Source organism: Hylobates moloch, unplaced genomic scaffold (genome assembly GCF_009828535.3).
Source record: "Hylobates moloch isolate HMO894 unplaced genomic scaffold, HMol_V3 SCAFFOLD_3, whole genome shotgun sequence".
Taxonomy (NCBI): domain Eukaryota; kingdom Metazoa; phylum Chordata; class Mammalia; order Primates; family Hylobatidae; genus Hylobates; species Hylobates moloch.
In genome coordinates, this window is record NW_026652278.1 from 1,391,182 (window position 1) to 1,411,464 (window position 20,283).

At 57.6% G+C, this 20,283-nt stretch overlaps 1 protein-coding gene across 13 annotated transcripts in view; it reads right to left on the reverse strand.

Moving 5' to 3' along the window:
• Window positions 1–20,283, reverse strand: part of JAKMIP3 (Janus kinase and microtubule interacting protein 3) — a 162,758-nt gene that overhangs the window by 23,139 nt on the left and 119,336 nt on the right. For 8 of the 13 annotated variants that reach the window (XM_058435886.1, XM_032174836.2, XM_032174878.2 and 5 more), the window contains 10 exons: window positions 19,234–19,362; window positions 17,846–17,974; window positions 14,760–14,843; window positions 14,371–14,433; window positions 11,943–12,041; window positions 10,555–10,653; window positions 10,317–10,376; window positions 7,463–7,528; window positions 6,639–6,707; window positions 6,476–6,553 (listed from right to left, as the gene is read on the reverse strand). In XM_058435886.1, the coding sequence (XP_058291869.1) occupies window positions 6,476–6,553; window positions 6,639–6,707; window positions 7,463–7,528; window positions 10,317–10,376; window positions 10,555–10,653; window positions 11,943–12,041; window positions 14,371–14,433; window positions 14,760–14,843; window positions 17,846–17,974; window positions 19,234–19,362 (876 nt within the window). The remainder of the gene's footprint in view (window positions 1–6,475; window positions 6,554–6,638; window positions 6,708–7,462; window positions 7,529–10,316; window positions 10,377–10,554; window positions 10,654–11,942; window positions 12,042–14,370; window positions 14,434–14,759; window positions 14,844–17,845; window positions 17,975–19,233; window positions 19,363–20,283) is intronic. The other 5 variants (XM_058435887.1, XM_032174850.2, XM_058435889.1 and 2 more) reach the window with 1 other exon arrangement.

The following is a 20,283-nucleotide window of genomic DNA, read 5'->3' on the forward strand; positions in this document are numbered from 1 at the left end:
AGACTGAGGACACGAGCTGTTCCAGTATAATAAAATATAAAACAAGAATAGTCATACCAGATATAGATCTTAGATATGATTATATATGAATATCATTAATCATTAGTTTGTAGCAATTACTCTTTATTCCAATATTATAATAATCCCTGCTCTATAATCATAACCTAGGAAAAACCAGGCCATACAGAGTGAGGAGCTGAGGGGACATAGTGAGGTGTGACCAGAAGACAGGAGTGCAAGCCTTCTGTTATGCCTGGACAGGGCCACCAGAGGGCTCCTTGGTCTAGCGGTGACACCAGCATCTGGGAAGATGCCTGTTGCCAGGCAGACCGTGGTCTAGCAGTAGCAAAAGGTGTCAAGGAACAACACCCACTACTTAGCAGACCAGGAAAGAGAGTCTCCTTTTCCCTGGGGGAGTTTAGAGAAGACTCTGCTCCTCCACCTCTTGTGGAGGGCCTGACATCAGTCAGGCTTTCCCTCAGTTATCCGGAGGCCTAACCGTCTCCCTGTGATGCTGTGCTTCAGTGGTCACGCTCCTAGTCCACCTTCATGTTCCATCCTGTACACCTGGCTCTGCCTTCTAGATAGCAGCAGTAAATTAGTGAAAGTACTAATAGTCTCTGATATGTAGAAACAATGGCGTAAGCTGTCTTTCTCTTTGTCTTCTCTCTCTCTTTGCCTTGGCTGCCAGGCAGGGAAGGGCCCCCTGTACAGTGGACACGTGACCCACGTGACCTTACCTATCATTGGAGAAGACTCACATTCTTTACCCTGCCCCTTTTGCTTTGTATACAATAAATAACAGCGCAGCCAGACATTTGGGGCCACTACCGGTCTCCACGCATTGGTGGTAGTGGTCCCCTGGGCCCAGCTGCCTTTTCTTTTATCTCTTTGTCTTGTGTCTTTATTTCTACACTCTCTCGTCGCCACACACAGGGAGAGACCCACCGACCCTGTGGGGCTGGTCCCTACACCCCGGCATCACACAGGGAGAGAGCTCCCCCCAGCATCACACAGGGAGAGGCCCCCCCGCCACAGCATCACACAGGGAGAGAGCTCCCCCCAGCATCACACAGGGAGAGCTCCCCCCAGCATCACACAGGGAGAGACACCCCCCGAATCACACAGGAAGACACGACCCCAGCATCACACAGGGAGAGGGCCCTCTGACATCACACAGGAAGAGACCACCACCCAGCATCATACAGGGAGAGGCCCCCCCAGCATCACACAGGGAGAGACACCCCCAGCATCACACAGGGAGAGACGCCCCCAGCATCACACAGGAAGAGGCCCCTCCAGCATCACACAGGGAGAGACCCCCCCAGTGTCACACAGGAAGAGGTCCCCCCAGCATCACACAGGGAGAGACGCCCCCAGCATCACACAGGAAGAGGCCCCCCTAGCATCACACAGGGAGAGACGCCCCCAGCATCACACAGGAAGAGGCCCCCACAACATCACACAGGAAGAGACCCCCCCAGCATCACACAGCGAGAGGCCCCCCCAATATCACACAAGAAGAGGCCCCCCCAGCATCATACAGCGAGAGGCCTCCCAGCAGCACTCAGAAAGAGGTTCCCCCCAGCATCACAAAGGAAGATGCCCCTCCCACAGCCTCTCACAGGAAGATGCCCCCAGTCCCCTCCAGAGTAGGGGGCATTAATCCTGGTCCAACCAGCAACAACGTGCCTCCCCACTGGTCTTTGGGGCTGAATGATCCCCTGAGCAGTTGGCCCCATCTGAGGTCTGAGGACACAGCTACTGTGGAGGTGGCAGAGAGGGGTGGCCTCACAGAAAGCTGAAGCTGTGCTGATTTGATCTTCTGGAAATGTGTGCGGAGACCCACATCTCTAATCCCATGGGGTGTTCATGGGATGTCTGATCACGAGGACCATGGTGGCAGCTGCTCTGGGCCAGGGACCCCACTCCTGGAGCTCTCTATGCTCAGATCCTGCATTCTGGTCAGGTCAAGGGGGCCCACAGGCCACTTCTCCACTCACGGAACAACTCTCCTGACCCAGTGGAGGGATTCTAGGACTGAGGCATCACTCCAGACACAATCTTACAAAGCGGAATTATCTGTGACATTAGGGTGGAAAAGGTGGACGGCTGAGTAGACAGACGCTGCCGGGGATGGGGCGGCGGGGAGGCGGTGGGCAGCCATCCTGGAGGTGCGTAAATTTCCATTTCCTCTTTACACCTGCCTCACACACACCTCAAAGTAATGCTGAAAGAAAACATTGGAATTTTTTTGTACAATCTTTTTTTTGTACGAAGTTGAAATTATGCCATAAAACCTGGAGACCATCAACCTCGTAAAAATTACCCAAATTCTGCCAGGCCCTCAAAACAGTGTTTGATATCAAAGAGCAACTGACAAGCTGGGTGAAATATTTGCCATGTCCCATTCTTCTGACTGAGGAAATAAAGGAAATATTTGCAATGGATGACAAAGGGCTGGTTGCCTTCTGTTATCAAGAGCTCTGACCAAAAGGTCAGATAGAATGAGAGAGGTGGGAAAGGTTACAAACAGACGTGGCGTGGAGTTGCATAGACTTTGCGCTCACCAGAGACACGCCTGCTAGGACTGCGCCAGGCAGCTGCACATCATGCAGTGGAAGTTTGGGCTGCAAACTTCCTACTATGGGGAGAAATATTCGGCAGTTCCTAACAACACCTTAAGTGTGCATATCCTTTGGTCGTTCCAAATAACTTTTCCTGCAGATAATCTCTATTTGTGTGTCGGGACGTAAGAAACGGATGGATAGGAATTGCTGTTTTGCTGGTGATAGCTAATGCATGGACACTACCTAAGTCCACTACTGGGGACAAACAGTCCATGATGCGCTCACACCAAGTCACTCCTTGGGTTGGTGGGAAGTGCCCTGGCTGTGCACAGTCAGGTGAAAGAGAAGCGTGCTGCAGCTCGTTGGGTTTCTCAGGCTATCCATGAAAATGCACATGCACACACATGTGGTTACACCTCGCACTTCTCAGAAGGAGATGAGACCCAGCAAGTGGGGTCCCCTTTGTTGGTGGCATCTGGAGTCCAGAGAACAGGAACTGGAAGAAAATGTCCTTTCCTACTGTGAACATTTCCTACCATTGGCATGAGGACCATCTCTCAGAGAGCAAGCCTCAGATAAGCACGGGGACCCCGCTTTGCAAAGTGACTGTGTGCACCCCCATCCTGCCAAGAGACCATCAGGAGAGAAACCAGAATGCCCACAGTCTTTCTCTGTGTGCTGGGCACGTGGTGAATTTTTTTCTTGGATTTTTCTGTGTTGTAAATCAGAACTGTACATTGATTATTCTTTCATTCAAGAAAAAATGCAATATTAAAAAAACAAATGCATGTCCTTCTCTTTCCTCTCCTGTCTCAAGGTGGGCTGGATTTAAAAACCGCCGCACAATCCTTAGCTCTTTTCCTCTTCACCTATGCATCACCTGCAAAGCACCTGCTGCCTGCCAGGCCTCGTGCTGGTCTAGGAGACCAGATGGCAGCAGATGCACATGGTCCCTGCTTGCCCCATAGAAAGGCAGACCCACTGCCATGAGTGGGGCACGTCAGGGCCACCTCACTGGGGGTCAGGGAAGGTTTCCTAGAGGAGACAAGGTGCTAAACTGAGGCTTGCAGTGTCAGTCAGGGATGGGCAGGAGAAGGAAAGGGAGGGCGCCCCAGGAGAATGGAACAGCAGCAGTGAAGGCTGGGTGGGGTCCTCCATCTCCCGGCCTGCTGTGGTGGTGGCTGCACAGCAGTGGAGATGCCCGCCAGCTAGGCTGATCCCTAGCTGGATCCCAGCCCTCTCCACCCAGGCAGTGACGTGGGCCTTGGTGCTCATGGGAGGGCACTGTTCTAGAGAGTTCTTCCTCATCCAGCAGAGAGGAACCTGTCCATGCCAGCAATCAGCATGAGCAGGATGAAGGAGGATGAGGGGGTACAAGGAGGCTGGAGAGCAGAGGCCAGTGGGCTTCGGGGGACAGAGACTGAGCTGAGGGAGGGAGGTGTGGGCCTGGAGCCTGCAGGACCTGTCGCCTCAGCAAGAAGGTCTCTCCAGTAAGGGCAGCCAGGAGTCCCAGAAGGTGCGGGCACAGGAGTGTCAGCTGGCTGCAGTGTGGATGGCCTGGGGCACTGAGGTGCCTCTGCTTTTTACATCAAGTGACCACCTACTTCCAGCCTCCTTCCTTCTGACCAAAGCACGCAAGGCCCAGAGGACTGCCTGGGTAAGCTAAGCTCACAGCAGCCTGCGCCTGGGGGCCACCCCATGAGCAGGGTGGACAGACATGCTCCGTGCTGCGCAGGTCCCTGGCCACCTAGAGGGATGCAGGTCTCACCACCACTGGGGCCAGCTCACCCGGGGCTGGCTCTCAGTACTCAGAGGCCATGAGGAAAGTGGCCCAGGAAGAACAGCTGGCAACCTGTGAGCTGCTCCCACGCAGGTATGTGCACACTGCTGGTCAGCAATAGTGACACTAACCATAGCAACAGGAGGGCCATTACCAGTTTAGCCAGGGCCAGCCTCCATGCCCAGCATCTTACAGGAACTCCCAATCCCTAGTGGTTACCGGCTGAGCTTGGCCTCAAACCCAGGTCATCTGCCTCCAAAGCCTCCCATGGCTCACACACTGGCTTCCACAGCAACTGACATGGGCCTTGCACCCCTACCCAGGATGCCAGGTGCCTGATGTGGCCGCGCTTTGCTCTGTAGGCTTCTGTGTTTGAGCCCTGGCCCCTCTATGTGAGGAACTCACATCCACGAGTGCAGGAAGGAGAGATGCCTAATGCAGCAGTCATGGCTGTGGGCGCAGGGGAAGAATGCTGACATTCGACTCCTGCCTTCATTCTGACTGCCTGTCCTTGGGCAGGTCACCAGCTTCTGTGCCTGGCTGGCCAGACCAGTGCCTGCCACATAGGAAAGGCTCTTGAGTAGGCTGTCATTATAACACTATCATTACCATCCTCATCACCACCACCACCATCATCACCATCATCATCGATCACTATTGTCACCATCATGATCACCATCATCACCACCACTACCACTGTCATGATCATCACCACCATATCACCACCATCACCATCATCACTGACACCACCATCATCATCACTACCACCAGCAGCTTCACCATTACCACTACTACCACCACCGTCATCATGATCATTGCCATCATCATCGCCGTAACAATTATCACCATCATAATCACCATCATCACTACCACCAGCATCATCACCACTATTATCACCATCACCACTACCACCACCATCATGATCACCACCACCATCACCATCGCCACTACCACCATCATCATGATCATCACTGCCACCATCATCACCATTATCACCATCACTGTCATCACCATAACCATTATCACCATCATCACTACCACCATGATCATCACCACCATCACCATCGCCACTACCACCACCATCACGATCACCACCACCATCGCCACCGTACCATCATCACCACCACACACCACCACCACACACCACCACCACCATCCCCCCACCATACCACCACCACCACCACCACCGCTACCACCATCACCACCACCACCGCTACCATCACCCCTACCACCACTGCTACCACCATCACCACCACCACCACCACCACCACCACCGCTACCACCATCACCATTACCATTGCCAGCACAATCATCACCAAACACCATTGTCATCATCACCATCATCATCACCATCACTCTGAGAGTTCTCAGGCTGAACTTGTCCCCAGGAATGAGCATTTTCATCCCAGCCCACCTTCCCTTGCTTTGAGTAGCCAAGCAGGTCTCCTCACAGGCATGAGGGTCAAGACCCTGCCTGCTGGGCTGGGTCCTGAGGTGAACCTCTTGGTGATGACACTTGTCTTTCCACAACATGGCCTGATATCCTCCCGGTCATACCTTCCATCACGTGATAGGAGTCCAGCAGGGACAGATGATTTTGCTTGTGCAGTCATGGGGGAAGTAGCTCCCAGCAGGGGAACCCAGTTCTGAAGCCTAGTTTTCAACCTAGAAACGTCCCATGCTCCTCTCGGCCACAGCAGATGAAATAGAACAAGACCACACCTCCCACTAGTGAGCAGGCTGTTGTCCCAGAACAGCCACCAGTTTCTCCAGTTCTTCAGGGGAAGGGTGGGAGGTAGACACCAGCCCACACTGACGCCTGGACAGCCTTTAGGAATCCGGGCGCGTTTCTGTGCCCGAGTGACCCGCACAAAGGCTGTAGAGCATTCCGATTGCACAGTGTGGGTTTAGGCCTCCTCAACTAATCCTGCTCCATTTATGAAGCTCCAAGTGAAGACCCCATCAGGCAGCTCTGGAGAGCCAGAGCCTGCTGTGCAGGGGCCATTAGGGGCCCTGCGACCTGACCCACATAGGCACCTGAGGCACTGCTGGGCACCTGAGCCACGTGGCCGTTTTCACCCCAGTGCCCCCCATCCCGGGGTTCCAGCAGCCTCGTGCTTCTCACCTTGTTGGCCTGGTCCAAGGCCTGTTTCCGGTAGTCCAGCTCCTCATCCAGGTAGCCCTTCTGCTTACTGAACAGCTCCTGAAACACAGGAGGACCGTGCCTCGGTCTCGGATGTCCCACCTGCAGCACCGAGCCACAGAACCTCAGCGAAGGTGCCACCAACCTTCTCGCTCTCCAGATCCACCATCTTCCGCTGCAGCGCCGCCTCTGTCTCCTCAATCTGCTGGAGCCACTGGACACAAACAGAGCAAGCAGGACAGTGACCCTAGGGTCCCCCACCCCGGCTTGTGGAGACGGCTGGGAGAAAAGCCAGGGCGGCCTGGGTCTTCCTTCCTCTTCTCCTTAGGGAGGGGAGAGCCCAGCCCTCTCCAGGGAGTTGGGGCTGCGCTGGCATCATGGCCCCACCCCTCCCACCCTCCAGGTGTCCAGGAAGTCTACCCCTGACACCTTCTCCAGCAGAGGAGGGACACTGGCTTGGGGCACCATGGGAGAGACACATCTGCAGAGCTCTGCCAGGACAGGCGGGGAGGGGTGGCCTGTTTCTCCAAACCCCTATGTGCCAGGAGCACCCCTTCTTCTTGCTGTGGGAGGCCCAGCCCACCAGGCAGGTCAGGGCTGGGGGTGGGACTAGGAGCAGGTAGTGAGCAGGTAGTGGGCTGAGTGGCCCCAGAAGGGGGTCAGGGTAAGCTGAACAGAGAACGCTGCCTGCACACTCACCATACCTTCCCACCTTTGGGAGGAAACGCAGACAGACAGGGTTGGTGACAGAGCAAAGTGGAGTTGAATCTGTCCTTTGCAAAGATTCACAGTGGGCGCTGTCTGACCTGAGTGTGCCAGATCTCCCAGGGCAGATGGGGCTTAGTGGACCCCCCAAACCCGGCCCTGCAGGCCCTCCTCCCGAGATCACCTTCTCTGAGCTGAGCAGGGCAGGAGACCCCAGGAGCCTGGCCCTCTCCCTCTCCCGAGTGTCCACACAGCTGCTGTTACCTTTTCAGCCAAGGTCAGGACTGTCCTGGCTTGTATGACAACCACCTGCTCCTCATTGGTCAAGTTCTGCACCCAAAAACAGAACACAAGTGCAGTCAGAAGCAGTGCCTTTGGGGGTGAGGGTGAGTGATGGATGCATGGGGAGGCTGACTGGGGGAGGCTGACTGGGGGTGCCTGGGTGGGGGCCACGGCTAAAAAGCGCTTTGACTGACATCTCCCTGCCAGCGTCTCTGACACCCTTGACTTGAGCGTGTTCCCTCCGGGTGCTGTCGATTTTGTTTTCTCTCATCCTCCCTCTGCTGGTAGCCACCAGGTCTAGGTAACCAGCTGAGGCAGACGCGGATGTGCTGCTCAATGCAGGCAGGTCACCACTACATCCCCAGCAGTGGCTGCTGCTCCACCCAGCCTCTGTCTCCTTCCGTGTTTAAAGCCAGCCTCTGCATATGCACCTGTGGTTATTAAACCACCACTTGGGAACAGTGGAGGAGAGACCACACATTCATGGCTGTGAAATGGCTGAATCCCGGGAAGGTTGTGTCTCTTTTATGCGTGTTTTATTCACGCTTCCTCCCCACTGCAGGGGCCCCTGGGTGGCCCTTCTGGGTAGAGTGATTATGGCTTTGGATGTGGGCACCTCACACTCTCAGACTACGCTGCAGCCTGCATCCAGACCAGGGCTGCCCGGCCCCAGCTCGTGGGTCAGCTGGGGCTGGATGCCCGGTCCCTGCAGGGAAGGGAGGCCCTTGCTCCTCTCTCCGGAGCCTCTCTGATTCATGCCAGCTCACTCCAAAAGCCCTGTCCATGCCGTCCTCTCCCTAGAGTGCAAGCTCCCTAACAGCAGGCATCTCTTGCTGTCCCCCAACCCCAAAGTCTGCACAGGGTCTCCCGCAGCGGGGAGTCAGGCTCTGTCTGTAGTCCACGGTGGGGGCCAGCTGCACTCCTGACTCAGGCAAGAACCTCATCCTGCATGGCTGGGGCTGGGTGCCCTCATCTCTTCTGCCCTGCTCCCTTCTCCCATGGCAGGGCTGGGCGGGCCACAGATCTCTCCCAACACTTTAAGTTGGGGAGGTTGGGGAGGCTGAGCAGGTGGCTTCAGGGTGACTGAGGGAATCTACCCAGATGTGATAAACCACAAGTTGAATGTGAAGTCAACACTGATTGCACAGCCAGGCTTGAAGGGCCACGGTCAGCCCACTGTCAGGAGCTCCCCAGCATCTCCACAGGTCCCCTGAGCTTAAGCCTGGCCATGAGCCCTCCAGTCCCCAACCTCCTCCGTCCCTGGACTCTGTGATGATGGCCTCAGAGGTTGCATGATGACTGCAGGGCTGTCACACTCAGTGGCACTCTTGGTGGACACCTATGGGGCTGGGCAGGAACAGTGAAATAGGCCTGGATGGGGCTAGATGCCCCCAACTCTGCCACTACATCAGCTCTGTGACCCTGGGCAGTGCCTTTGGGGACTCAGCTTCTCCAACTGTGAATCAGAGAGTTGCCCAATACAGTTCCCAAGACCTCGTGATGGGGCTGATACCCAGGACTGGACCCCAGAGCATGTCAGGTCCACAGCCACCCTGCTGTGGCTCTTCAGCCACCTATGACCACAATGGAGCCGCCAGGTCTGAGAGAAGCAGACCCACACCCAGAGCCTCCCTGCTGAAAGCGCCCCTGCCCTGTGCCTCACTGCTCCCCAGGGGCTGGGCAGGCAAGGGGAGAAGGGAGTCCTCGGATGCAGAGCCCTGGATGGAGGGAGTGGAAGGTCAATGAAGGTAGGATGATGGATGGATGGAGGGAGGGAGGGGTTGTGGATAGATGGAAGGATAAAGGATGAAGGATGGAAAGATGGATAAATAGCTTATGGAGGATGGATGAATGAATGAATGATGGAGGATGGATGAATGAATGAATGGTGGAGGATGCATAGATAAATTATGGAAGGTGGATGGATTGATGGATTCTGGAGAATAGATGAATGAATGAAGAATGGAGGAGGAAGGAAAGATGGATGGAGAATGAATAGATGGATTATGAAGGATCGATGGATTATGGAGGATGAATGGGAGATGGATAGATAGGTGAAAGGTTAATGGGTAGAGGATGGTAGATGGAGAAGGAATGGATGGAGGATGGTGGATAGAGGACAGATGGAGGATGGATGGACAGATTGCAGAGGATGGATAAATGGATGGGTTAAGGATGATGGATGAAGGATAGCGGAAGGATGGAGGACAGATAGATGGATTATGGAGGATGGATGGATGGATTACACAGGATGGATGGATGGACATAAGACAGCATGAATGAAGGGCTAGGTAGATGGTGCATTGATGGGGAATAAATGGATGGAGAGCGGAGGATTAGTGATGGGCGGATGAAAAGTGGGATGAAGGGGTGCATTTACTTTGCACACTCAGTAATTAACATTCTTTCGAGGAGTTTGCTATAGAAATCGGAACTCTGCCCCAAATGAAATTTAGGGGTTATCTATAGAGTCTGCTTCTTCCCCCAAGCCAAGGAAGTGGAACCTCTAAGGGTCTTGGTTTGTCTAAGAGCAACAGCTCCCCCATCCTCACGGCAAGTATGGAAGGGCTGAAAGAGAGATCCCAGAAGCTGGGCAATGTGATGGGAAGTGCCGTCCACTGGAAGAACCAGGTGTGCACAGCAGAGGCCCCAGTGGGCCCTGGAGCAGTGTGAGGAAGGCTCCGATTTTGAGCCGGCTCTGGGCCTCGTGGAGGATCTCAGGCAGGGTGGCCCATGGCAGGGCTGTGGGAGGCTGGCAGGGCCTCCTGGACCCCAGAGGGGCTGGGCTGGGGGTTGTGGGTGTGAGAGGCATGCACAAGCCAGGAGAGCGACATACACTTACGGCGTTATCGCCCAGGATGTCCAGCTTCTTCATCAGCTCCGCGACCACAATGTCCTAAGGCACAGAGGACAGGCAAGGGTGAGCGGCCACGGGGTGGGCAGAGGACGGGGAAGGGTGGGGTGGGGCAGGGCAGGGTGGAGGAGGGGAGAGGAGGGGTGGGGTGGGGGACGGGAGGGGTGGGGTGGGGGAGGGGAGGGGGTGGGGCAGAGTGGGTGGAAGGGGCGGGACTCACCGTCACGCCTTCAGCCTCGCAGTACACCTGGAGGGGGCTCTTCCCGTCCACGAAGGGCGTGTGGTGGAAGTTGATGGCGGGTGACTTCCTCTCCCTCTCCTAGGACAGAGGGGCAGAAGGGTTAGGTGCTCCCCTCCCATCCCTTCCCTCTAAGAGGGCTGTGCTGGGGCCTGAGGAACGCGGGCCAAGACCATGGAACCAGGAATCAACACAGCATTTATGAAAATCGAACCACAGTGGCAGCAGTGGTGGCGGAATCTGCACTGGACCTGGACCTGCCCGCAAGGACTGCCCCTGTGTATTCGCTGACGCCAGATGGGCCGGGCAGAGTTCATCACACTCTGGCCACGTGGCCTGGGCAGTCCCTACCCTGAGCCCACGGGCACATCCCTCAGTGAATCCCAGGGGCTATGGGGAGGATCAGGGGAGGGGCTGTAGGTCGCATCCCCTGCAGGCCTGACCAGAGGAGCCTCTGGAGGACACAGGCCAGCGGTGCGGCCACTGTCCCCACAGGCAGGCCCACATGGCCGAGGCTGTCCACACATGGAGTGACCACACAGCTGCTCTGTCCTCCAGCAGTGGACGGGAGGGCTCTAAGAGGCGGCTCCAGCTGGACTCTAAGGTTCCAGGTGCTGGCCTGAGACGGAGGCCTCGGGCTGTGTGTGGTGCTCGGCAGGGGTGGCCCCTGTGTGGGCCACTTCCTCCCAGCCCCACAGGGGGACCACCCTTACCGTGAAACAATCACAGTGACGTGGCTGCCCACACCCAGCCTGAGCTGCCCGGTGGGATCCCCCTCCTCCCTCCTCCTGTGCAGGTCATGGCAGAGGACACAGGGCCAGGGACGACAGGGCACAGGCAAAGGGCTCCCAGCCACCGTGTGACACCCACAGCCCTCACTCAAGGGCAAGAGGCGTGGACACAGCCACACACCAGCTGCAGCAGGGCCATGGCGGCGGATGGAGGACGGACATGCCGGCTCCTCGGGGGCGGACGGAGGACGGACGTGCCGGCTCCTTGCCCCACATGTCTGGAGCAGACGCTGCACTGTCACCCGTCGTGCTTTTGTTTTCCCTCCATGACACTGAGCTCCACGGCCCATTTCCCCCATGTTTACACGTGCTTTGGGCGGTCGGCCTCATCCTCCGTGTGAAGAAGTGGTCCCTGCATGACACTGAGCTCCATGCCCCATGTTCCCCATTGGATGTTTGGACGGCCGATATGAAGAGGTGGCAGTTTACGGCCATTTGCCTCTTTCCTCCCTGACCCAGCCTTTTGGGTTCATGTTCATGTTCACGTTCAGGGATTTGTGTGGCTTAGGAAGGCTGAGGACTGGACCCCTGACACGGCCACAGGCCACAGGCCACAGTGCTGGCCATCCGCTCAGCTACCTCAAGCTCCAGGATCCTGAACTCTAGCAGCTCGTTTTGGTCTCTGGCGTCCTGCACCTCGTGTCTGAGCCGAGCCTCTTCCGTCTCCATTTGTTTGATCTGCAACATAAAACATGCATGAGGTGAGGGGTCTGGTTCTTTCTCACCAGAGGTCTTGGGAGGTCAACTCCAGGCTGACTGGACAGCTGCTGGCTTTCGGGGAGGCCAGCTGGCTGGCCTGGTGCCCAGCCCTGGAAGCTCCTCACAGCCCTGGATATATTTGGGTTTGTCATAGTGAGACAGCGTAGCCATCCGGTGGTGGGTGGGGCTGGACAGGCAGCACCGCATACCACAAGCCAGGAGCCTGGAGGTCATAGGGGGCCCTGAGCCTGGGTGGCCCCTGGACAGGGATGGGAAAGGGAGGCCGTCGAGGATAAACGTCTCCAGCAGGGGCTGTGCAGCACAATCCAGGAGCCTGGGGGCCTTAGCGGGGCTCTGAGCTAGGATGAGGAAGGGAGGCCGTGGAGGATAAATGTCCCAAGTGGCTCCCTGGTGCCCCTTGGAGCCCAGGCTGTGCCCAATGGAAGGAGCTGGTACCATGGCTGCCTGGCCACCGGAATTCACTTGGCTAATTAAGGAGCTGTTTAAATGGAACCAGTTACAAGTAAACCAGATGCAGGAGTCCCCCACCCCTTCCAAAGGGTCAAGTGACACGGCCCATGGCATGTGTCCTCAGCAGCCTCATGGGGGCAGGGGCCACAAGGGGCAGACAGCCGTGTCCATCCCCTGGAGCTGAGCTCTGGGGACTGAGGGGCCTACTCTGATGCTCAGGGGACCAAGACAAACTCAGAAGCATTGCATCCTTGGAGTGAGCCGGCCCAGTGGGAGCTGGACCCTCCCACAGGGCCAGCTGTGTACTGCTGCACAGCGGGCCCAGGAATGTGACCCGCACCCAGTGTAGCCAGAGAAAAGCGTGGCTCCAAGTGTGCACATGGGCATGTGTGTATGTGCACAAGCATTTCCGTGTGCATGCCAGCATTTATGTGTGCATGTGTTCAAGTGTGCGTGCAAGCATTTCTGTGTGCCCGTGTTCAAGTGCGCACGCAGGCATTTACGTGTGTGCGTGTTTAAATGTGTGCCCTTAAGTGCATGTGAATCTCTGCCTGTGCCAGCATTTACGTGGCACACACAGCATTGCGCTGAGCCCTGTGGAAACAGCACTTCTAATTGAAGAGATGTTCCGTGTGTCCACGGGAAACATGGGGGTATTGGTCGCCATTCCAGATGTGAACAAAGCCTAAAGCAGGACCCCCAGAGGGCATGACCAGCCCTGGGCTGGCAGCAGTGCAGAGGCTGCGTCGGACACCGGTTTGTCCGAAGCCCTGTCCTGCTGGCACAGATCAGACTCATCAGCCAGGCTACCCTGGCTTCTCCCCAGAAGGCCGCACCTGCCAGTGTGAGATATCACTGCCTCCTCAGGACACCTGTCCCTGCCCATGGACAAGTGGGTGGGGGTCACACGGAGCACCCCTCACCTGTGCATGGTAATGACAGCCCTGCTGGCCTTCCTGCCCCTGGACCCGTAGCCAGCCCCGCCCCTGCCTCATGCCACATCGCTTGCTCCCACAGTTGTGAGGTGCACCCGTCTTGGGATGGCCCTGGACTGCCCCGACCTAAGTCTAGGGCCCTCGGTGCTGTGACTCCCTCTTTAACCCAGTGCACGGAGCAGCTGAGCCAGGTGGGCCTGGTGTGGTGGGGAGGTGCCCTGAGAGAAACCTGCGCTCTTGTCCCTGCACCCCAGGCAGAAGCTAAGGCCACTGAGAGCAGCCTGGCCACACGTCGCATGTTCTGATCTGTTTTACGTCTGATAGTCTTCCAGCCCACAAAGCCCGGGCCAGGGTGGGAGTGGGGGCGGGCAGCACTTCAGGAGCCTCTTGTCATCCGGGACCAAGAGAGCCTGGACCTGGGCCCGCGAGGTGACGCCCTGGCGAAGTCTCAAACACGCACTAGCTCAGCCAGGCTGGTCCGTGGGCTCTTCCCTGAGGACCCTTCAGCTTCCCCACAAGCGTTGCTGGAAGGAGACTTCCCTGACCCAGCCAGGCTTCCCAGGGGGATGATTCTAGTGGTCTCAATAAAGCTCCTCTATCACGATGCTCTAACCAGCCCACCCACAGGACCATCAGCACAACAGGACACGAATGGAGATGCTGCTGCAGACAGGGGCCTGCCCGGACCCAGGAGAACAGGCCCAAGCCCCCTCTGTCCAGGCAGTCCTCCTCCCCAGGGCTCCTGATGGGGTCCCGCAGGAGGGAGCGGAGCGGAAGGGGCCTGGGACAGAGCCATTCAGAAGCCTCAGCCCTCGCTCCACCCTTCAGCCCCACAGGGACCACTGCAACCCCCAAGAGCATAGAGCGAGTCCTGCCAGGGTCTCCAGGGGTTCGAGGCTCACCTTTTCCACAAGCTCTTGGTTTCTCCGGTACAGCGCCTGCTTCTCTTCAATCCACTTCATATCCTTGAAAACAGAATTGAAAGAAATAAAGACACTGAGGGAGGAACTCATAAACCAACATTTAAATCATGATGTGGCAGAACACCGAAGACCAGTCTGGCCAACGTGGCAACGCCCCGTCTCTACAAAAAATACAAAAATTAGCCGGGCGTGGTGGCACATGCCTGTGGTCCCAGCTACTCAGGAGGCTGAGGTGGGAGGATGGCTCGAGCCCAGAAGGTCAAGGCTGTAGAAAGTAACGATCGCACCACTGAAGCTTGTCTTCAGGTGCAGCCAAATACCTCCCACCCAGTGTGCCCCCACGGCCGTGCAGATGGCTGCGGGCTCACCTGCCCCTGCTCCGCCAGGGCCTTCTCCAGGTCCTGTATCCGCGCCTGCGCCCTCTGCACCTCGGCTTGTAGCTGCTCACGGGTCTGTAGGACGGGAGGAAAGATACATCAAATTTTCTCTAAAAGCCGGGACAGACAGCACACACACTCGAGAGACGTCAGAAGTATCTGTCTTTTGGTTCAGTACATTGAGAAGCCACTGTTCACCCTTCCTTTGGAAGAGATGCTTTCTAAGAGAGGGAGAACTGTTTTGTTTTGTTTTGTTTTGTTGTTTTTGAGACAGGGTTTGGCTCTGTCATCCAGACTGGAGCTCAGTGGCACAATCTTGCCTCACTGTAACCTCCACCTCCCAAACTCAAGTAATCCTCCCACCTCACCATCCTGAGTAGCTGGGACCACAGGTATGCACCACCACACACCACTAATTTTTGTATTTTTTATAGAGACAGGGTTTCACCATGTTGCCCAGGCTGGTCTCAAATTCCTGAGTTCAAGCAATCCGCCCGCCTCAGCCTCCCAAAGTGCTGGGATTACAGGAGTGAGCCACTGTGCCTGGCCCTGGAGGGAGAACTTTAAGGCTTATTTGAAGCAAGAGATCTCACTTAGATTCTAAGGGGAAATTCTGCAGGTTCATTTTGAGGGCCTGTTAGGAGAAATCTTTGTTTACAGGATGACACAGCCAATGAGGATGACTGAGGCCTAGCGTGTGCTCAGCCCTGCCGGGTGCCGGCCAGAGGGCTTTGTCCGAGGGACTCTCCACAGGGACCCGCTGGCAGCCCTGGGTCGTGCCGCTGCCTGTACAGGGGCTGCCTCAGCCCAGGGCTTGCTGCCTTCCTGAATTTTGTGTTCCTTAACTGACTCCCAGAGCCTGCCCCACATCTACAGGAAAAGCCCTGGCGCTTTCCCCCTCAGCATCCTGGTTTGTGAAGTCCCTCCTGAGTGCCACCGAGGCTTCTAGCCGAGGTCTCAGCCACCTCCCTTAATGCAGTTTGCTCTGGTGGCTCTGAACCACGGGGCCACAGTGGCTCCTACTCTCTCTGGGGATAGCTTCCAAGGGAGGGGTGCGTTTTGGGACAGGACGCAGGGTCAGAGGATCCATCAGCTGAGGTGGGAGGTGGGCAAAGGCATGGCCTGTGGTGCCCCCCGAGTGCTGGGTCCCAGCTCCCTGCCCCAGGCCGTCCTGGTCTCCTCCCATCACCCCGGCCTCTTCCCTCCCTTAAGGGGTCACAATCGTGGATGTGAGCCCTTGGGTTGGAGAATGCTTAGCAGAGAGGGAATTGTAGTTAGTCCTAACCCTGTTTCCAGACAGGGAAACGGAGCCCACAGAGGGCTGTGGGCCCCCTGCAGCCTCAGGACCGTGGCAGGGATGTGCCCACGTCCATGTCTTCAGACGCTTGTCCTCCCCTGCCCCCTTCCTTATCCTGAGGCTTCCTCGATTTCCACAGTGAGGAGTGACATGTCCGATTATAATACAGAATCAGACTGTGGGATGCTGGCTAGTCTATTTTCTTCATTAATCTTTTCTTATCTTCCAATTTTTAAAATAACCATGCAGCACTTCTTGGCATCAGATTTTCCTCTGATTCTAAATGACATTAAAAAATTTTTTACATGCAATTTGGACATTTTTACTCTCTAAGCAAAGCTTCTGAGTTCTTTGTTTTCATGTGGCCCCTAAGCAAATGTTTCTCTGGCACCGACAGGAAAAAGGGAAGACAGGGCGCTTCCTCCAGCTCCTGGCGAGCTTGGCCAGGAGGAAGTGGCTGCTGCCCCACCCCTGCTGCGAGGGAGAAAGGCTGGGCCCATGAGGCTCTGAGATGTCTCGCGGCTGCCATGCTTTATGATGCTTTGAACCGAGGCCTTGCCTTTTTCCTTTCCCCAAGAGTCATGCGAAAATTAAGTCAAAGTGAAAGAGGCGATATTTAAAGTCCCCAGTTACACAGACAAATCTCTCTGAGCCTGAGGAGGGCGAGTCTCCTCCAGGGCCAGGCCCCCCGACTCAGGACAGGAAGAGGGCACGGAGGGGCAGAGCTTTCTCTTAATTTTCATCACAGACGTCCCCAGTGAGGTGCCAGGAAGGCAGGAGGGAAACCAGCCACGTCACCAGGGTGGTCTGGGTGGACAGAGGGTGAGGCCGGCGGCTCCCTGGGGCACCAGCGTGGACCACGCTGGGGGTGCTCTGCGGACACTCTCCCCTCGCCCCCAAGAGGCCCGTCCCCCACCCAGCTCAGCCACCCTAAGTTGCAGAATCGCCGGACACTGGCGTCTCTGGCCCTGCAGGGTGGTTGTGGGGTGGGGAGGCCGACGGGAACCCCACACCCCACAGCTGCCCACTCTGGAGAACCCCTCAGCTCCCCCAGAAAGCAGCCCGTCTCGCTGTGAGGGGTACCAGGTGCAGGTCCTCCAGTGGCTTCCCCTCCGAGCCTCAGTAAGGGAGGGTGGGGCGGCGAGAGGACCCCCGACCCATGACCCGTGCTCTCCCCACAAGGCCTGGTGCCTGCACTGCCCTCCATGGCCCGCAGAGGGCACCCGCCAGCCACACTGGGGCCTTTCCTGGGGGACGACGCTAAGGTGAGCCAGAGAAGTGGGCGGAGGGACACGACTGCCGGGGTCCTGCCCAGTGGGGAGGCCAGGGGAGAGGGGCCAGGGCCAGGGCAGGCACAGCCTGTGTGAGCTCAGCCTTTGAGGATGAATGACCTCCACAAGTTTCAACACCGAGCTCGATGCTGCCATGGTCATCGCCACGCTGCCGAGAGTGGAAGAGGAGGTCGGGAAGGAGACCCACCCTGGGCGCTGTGGGCCCCTGCCACCACTACCGCCCCGTCTCCCCCAGGACCCTCACTCACACCTGTGCCTGGCACCGCTCTGGGCCAGTCCCTCCCACCCGGGCCAACTCCCAGCACCGGGCTCCCCAATCCCTGGTTTTGATCGGCTTGCATGGGCACCACCAGGACCAGAGGCAAGGGCAGGAGAGGAGGGGCCCGGGCCCAGGAAGGCTGGCGAGGGGGGTGTCCCAGCCCAGGCCATGGGGTCAAGCGGGAAGGCATGAGGGGGGCCGGAACGCGCGCGGTGGAAGTCACGTAGACCTTAACTTCTCGCTCTGCGTCTAGCGTCCCTCCAACCTGCTCCTGCAACAAGGCGTAGGCGCGCTGCAGGGCCTGGTACTCCATGGTCAGCTGCCGGAACCTCAGCTCCGTCTCCTCCTTGGCCATGCCCTGGAGAGACACGGACGCCACACATGCACAGAGACACAGCGTCAGTGGCCAGCACCTTCTCCGACGGCAGCGCCGTGGGGCTTCCCTTCTCCCCAGACACCAAACGGTGTGTGTGGGGGGGTCTCTCTAGCAGCGTGAGGGAGGGGACCTGCTCCAGTGTGCAGGGAGGGGTGGCTGCCTGGGGAGTCAGTGCTGTTTGGGGAAAGGTTTCCCTGGGGAGGGGAGCACTGAGCCCTGGGGTGGGAGCTGAGCTGGCTGCACGGCCGAGGCCAGGGTGAGTCTGCTGGGCTGGTGGTCATGGCCAGGGGCTCGGCTGGGGCTCCCACTTGCCAGCCAGGCTGCCCTGACCCAGCAGACCCTCTGTTACCAACCAGCACACACTGTGCTCTGCTGAAACACATCCTGGGAAGAAAGCTGGGCTTTGTGAAGGGGCTAAAGTACCCCAGGCAGCATGTCTCCTCCCAGGTGCACTCCTGCAGGCTCACCCTGCTAGCTGCAGTGCCCCCCACCACCCCAGGGAGAAGACAGGTGAGCCTGCTGCTGCCTTCAAAGGGTCCCAGTGGGTCCCTGGGGCTGGAAGGGTTCGCCATGTCTAGGAGTGACTGAGCCCAGAAGCCTCGGCCTGGCCCAGTTCCCCTGCCCCACCCTGCACCTGAGGCTGAGAGGACGTCTTAGATCCCTCAAGAGGTCTGTGGCCATTGGGCCACCCTCCAGGGTCTGCCACGGGAGGCCCAATCCTTGGCTGCACCATTGGCTGCGGACCCCACTCCTTGTCCCACAGCCACAGGGCCTGGGTCCCACAACACCAAGCCTCAACCTGGTGCTGAAATGGCTGCCTGGACCTGAGGGTAGCCGTCCTTCTGGAAGAAGGGGCTGGCGGGCAGAAACGCCTGTGCTGTTACCACAAAGAAAACTCCCGCTCAACACCCCTCTCACCCTAATGTGCTCTTGGCACTAGGACCAAACTCCCTGATGAGTGGTTCAGACCCTCCTGGGGAGGCCCCTTAGGAAGGGAGAGCTCGCCGCGCCCCTGTGCAGAAGGGGCGTAGCCTCGATGGCAGGAGGCGGCATGGTTTGGCCTTCCTGGGAGCAAGAGCAGGCCTCAGCCTACACCCCGAGCCACGTCATGGGAGCTTCTCACCGTGCCCGAGTTGGCTATCAGTGGGTCAGTGCCAGTGAGGGCCGCCAAGGGCTTCCCTGTGAAAAGCCAGCAGCCCATGCCCAGCCAAGCCCAGGACCCAGCAGGAGACCCTCGTTACCTCCTCCAAGTCATCGTCTGGGGTGCACGGGGTCTGGTCCGTCCTGTCTGTTTGGTAAGAGATGGAGGAACCGTCGGATTCCAGGGAAGCCTCTTCATCGTATCCAAAGAAGGTCTCCACAACAACCGGCTTGTGACCGAAATGCAATGTGTCAGTTCAAATCAGACCCAGGCACAGCCACCTTCTCCCGCCACCTCCTCCTGCTGCCCAATGGTGGGGGCCGCAGCCCTACCATGCAACACACTCCCATCTCTGTCCCTGGCCGCCCTGGCACAGGCCGAGGAGGTGGCCTGGGTGTGAGGGGGCTCTGCAGCAAGACTGGCGGGGCGGGTGGGAAAGGGGCCTGGAGTCCCATGGATGAGCAGGTCCTGGCCCTGCCCTTGATGGTGGGGAGTGAGGCCCTTCGTGGGGCACCGTCCCTGCGGTTCCCTGAGGGTGGTGCCTGGGGTAACAGAATTGATGGTGGGTACCTTCCCTGTGTGATCTCATTCCCAGTGATGCATTTCTGTTCTATTTTTTAAAGTTTCAGTCCTTGACTGATTGGAATAAAAACAAAAATGGGGTCCTCCACCAGCTGGTGTGAGAGGCCCTGCCTTCTGGGACCGCCCCCCCAGGTTCACCCCGACGTCTGCATCCTTAGGGTGCCCTCACCCCTGCCTTCGAGAATCGCAGGGTTCCTCATCTGGGTTTAGAAGTGTTACAAAATGGAAAGCCCGTTATCTTCTTCAGGCCCTTCTGCCATGGCCACGGTGGCCTCCAGGTCTCCTCCCAGTTCTTCTGCCAGAACCTTCCAGCAAAACTCCCTCAGGGACCCCAGAGCCACCTGACTTCCCCCACTCCCTGCCCACCGCTGGCCCCCTGTCCTGTGTGCCTCCCCACACCCTCCCTTCGCAGGGCCAAGGCACCTGCCGGACACTTCCAAAACCCAGAGGGGGCCCGAGCGGGGAAAGCCCGGACAGCTCCTCCTCCCCACCTTTTGGAGGGCAAGTGTCTGTGACCGAGGAGCATCTAACAGTCTAACAGTGAAAAAACACTGCTGACCACTTAAAA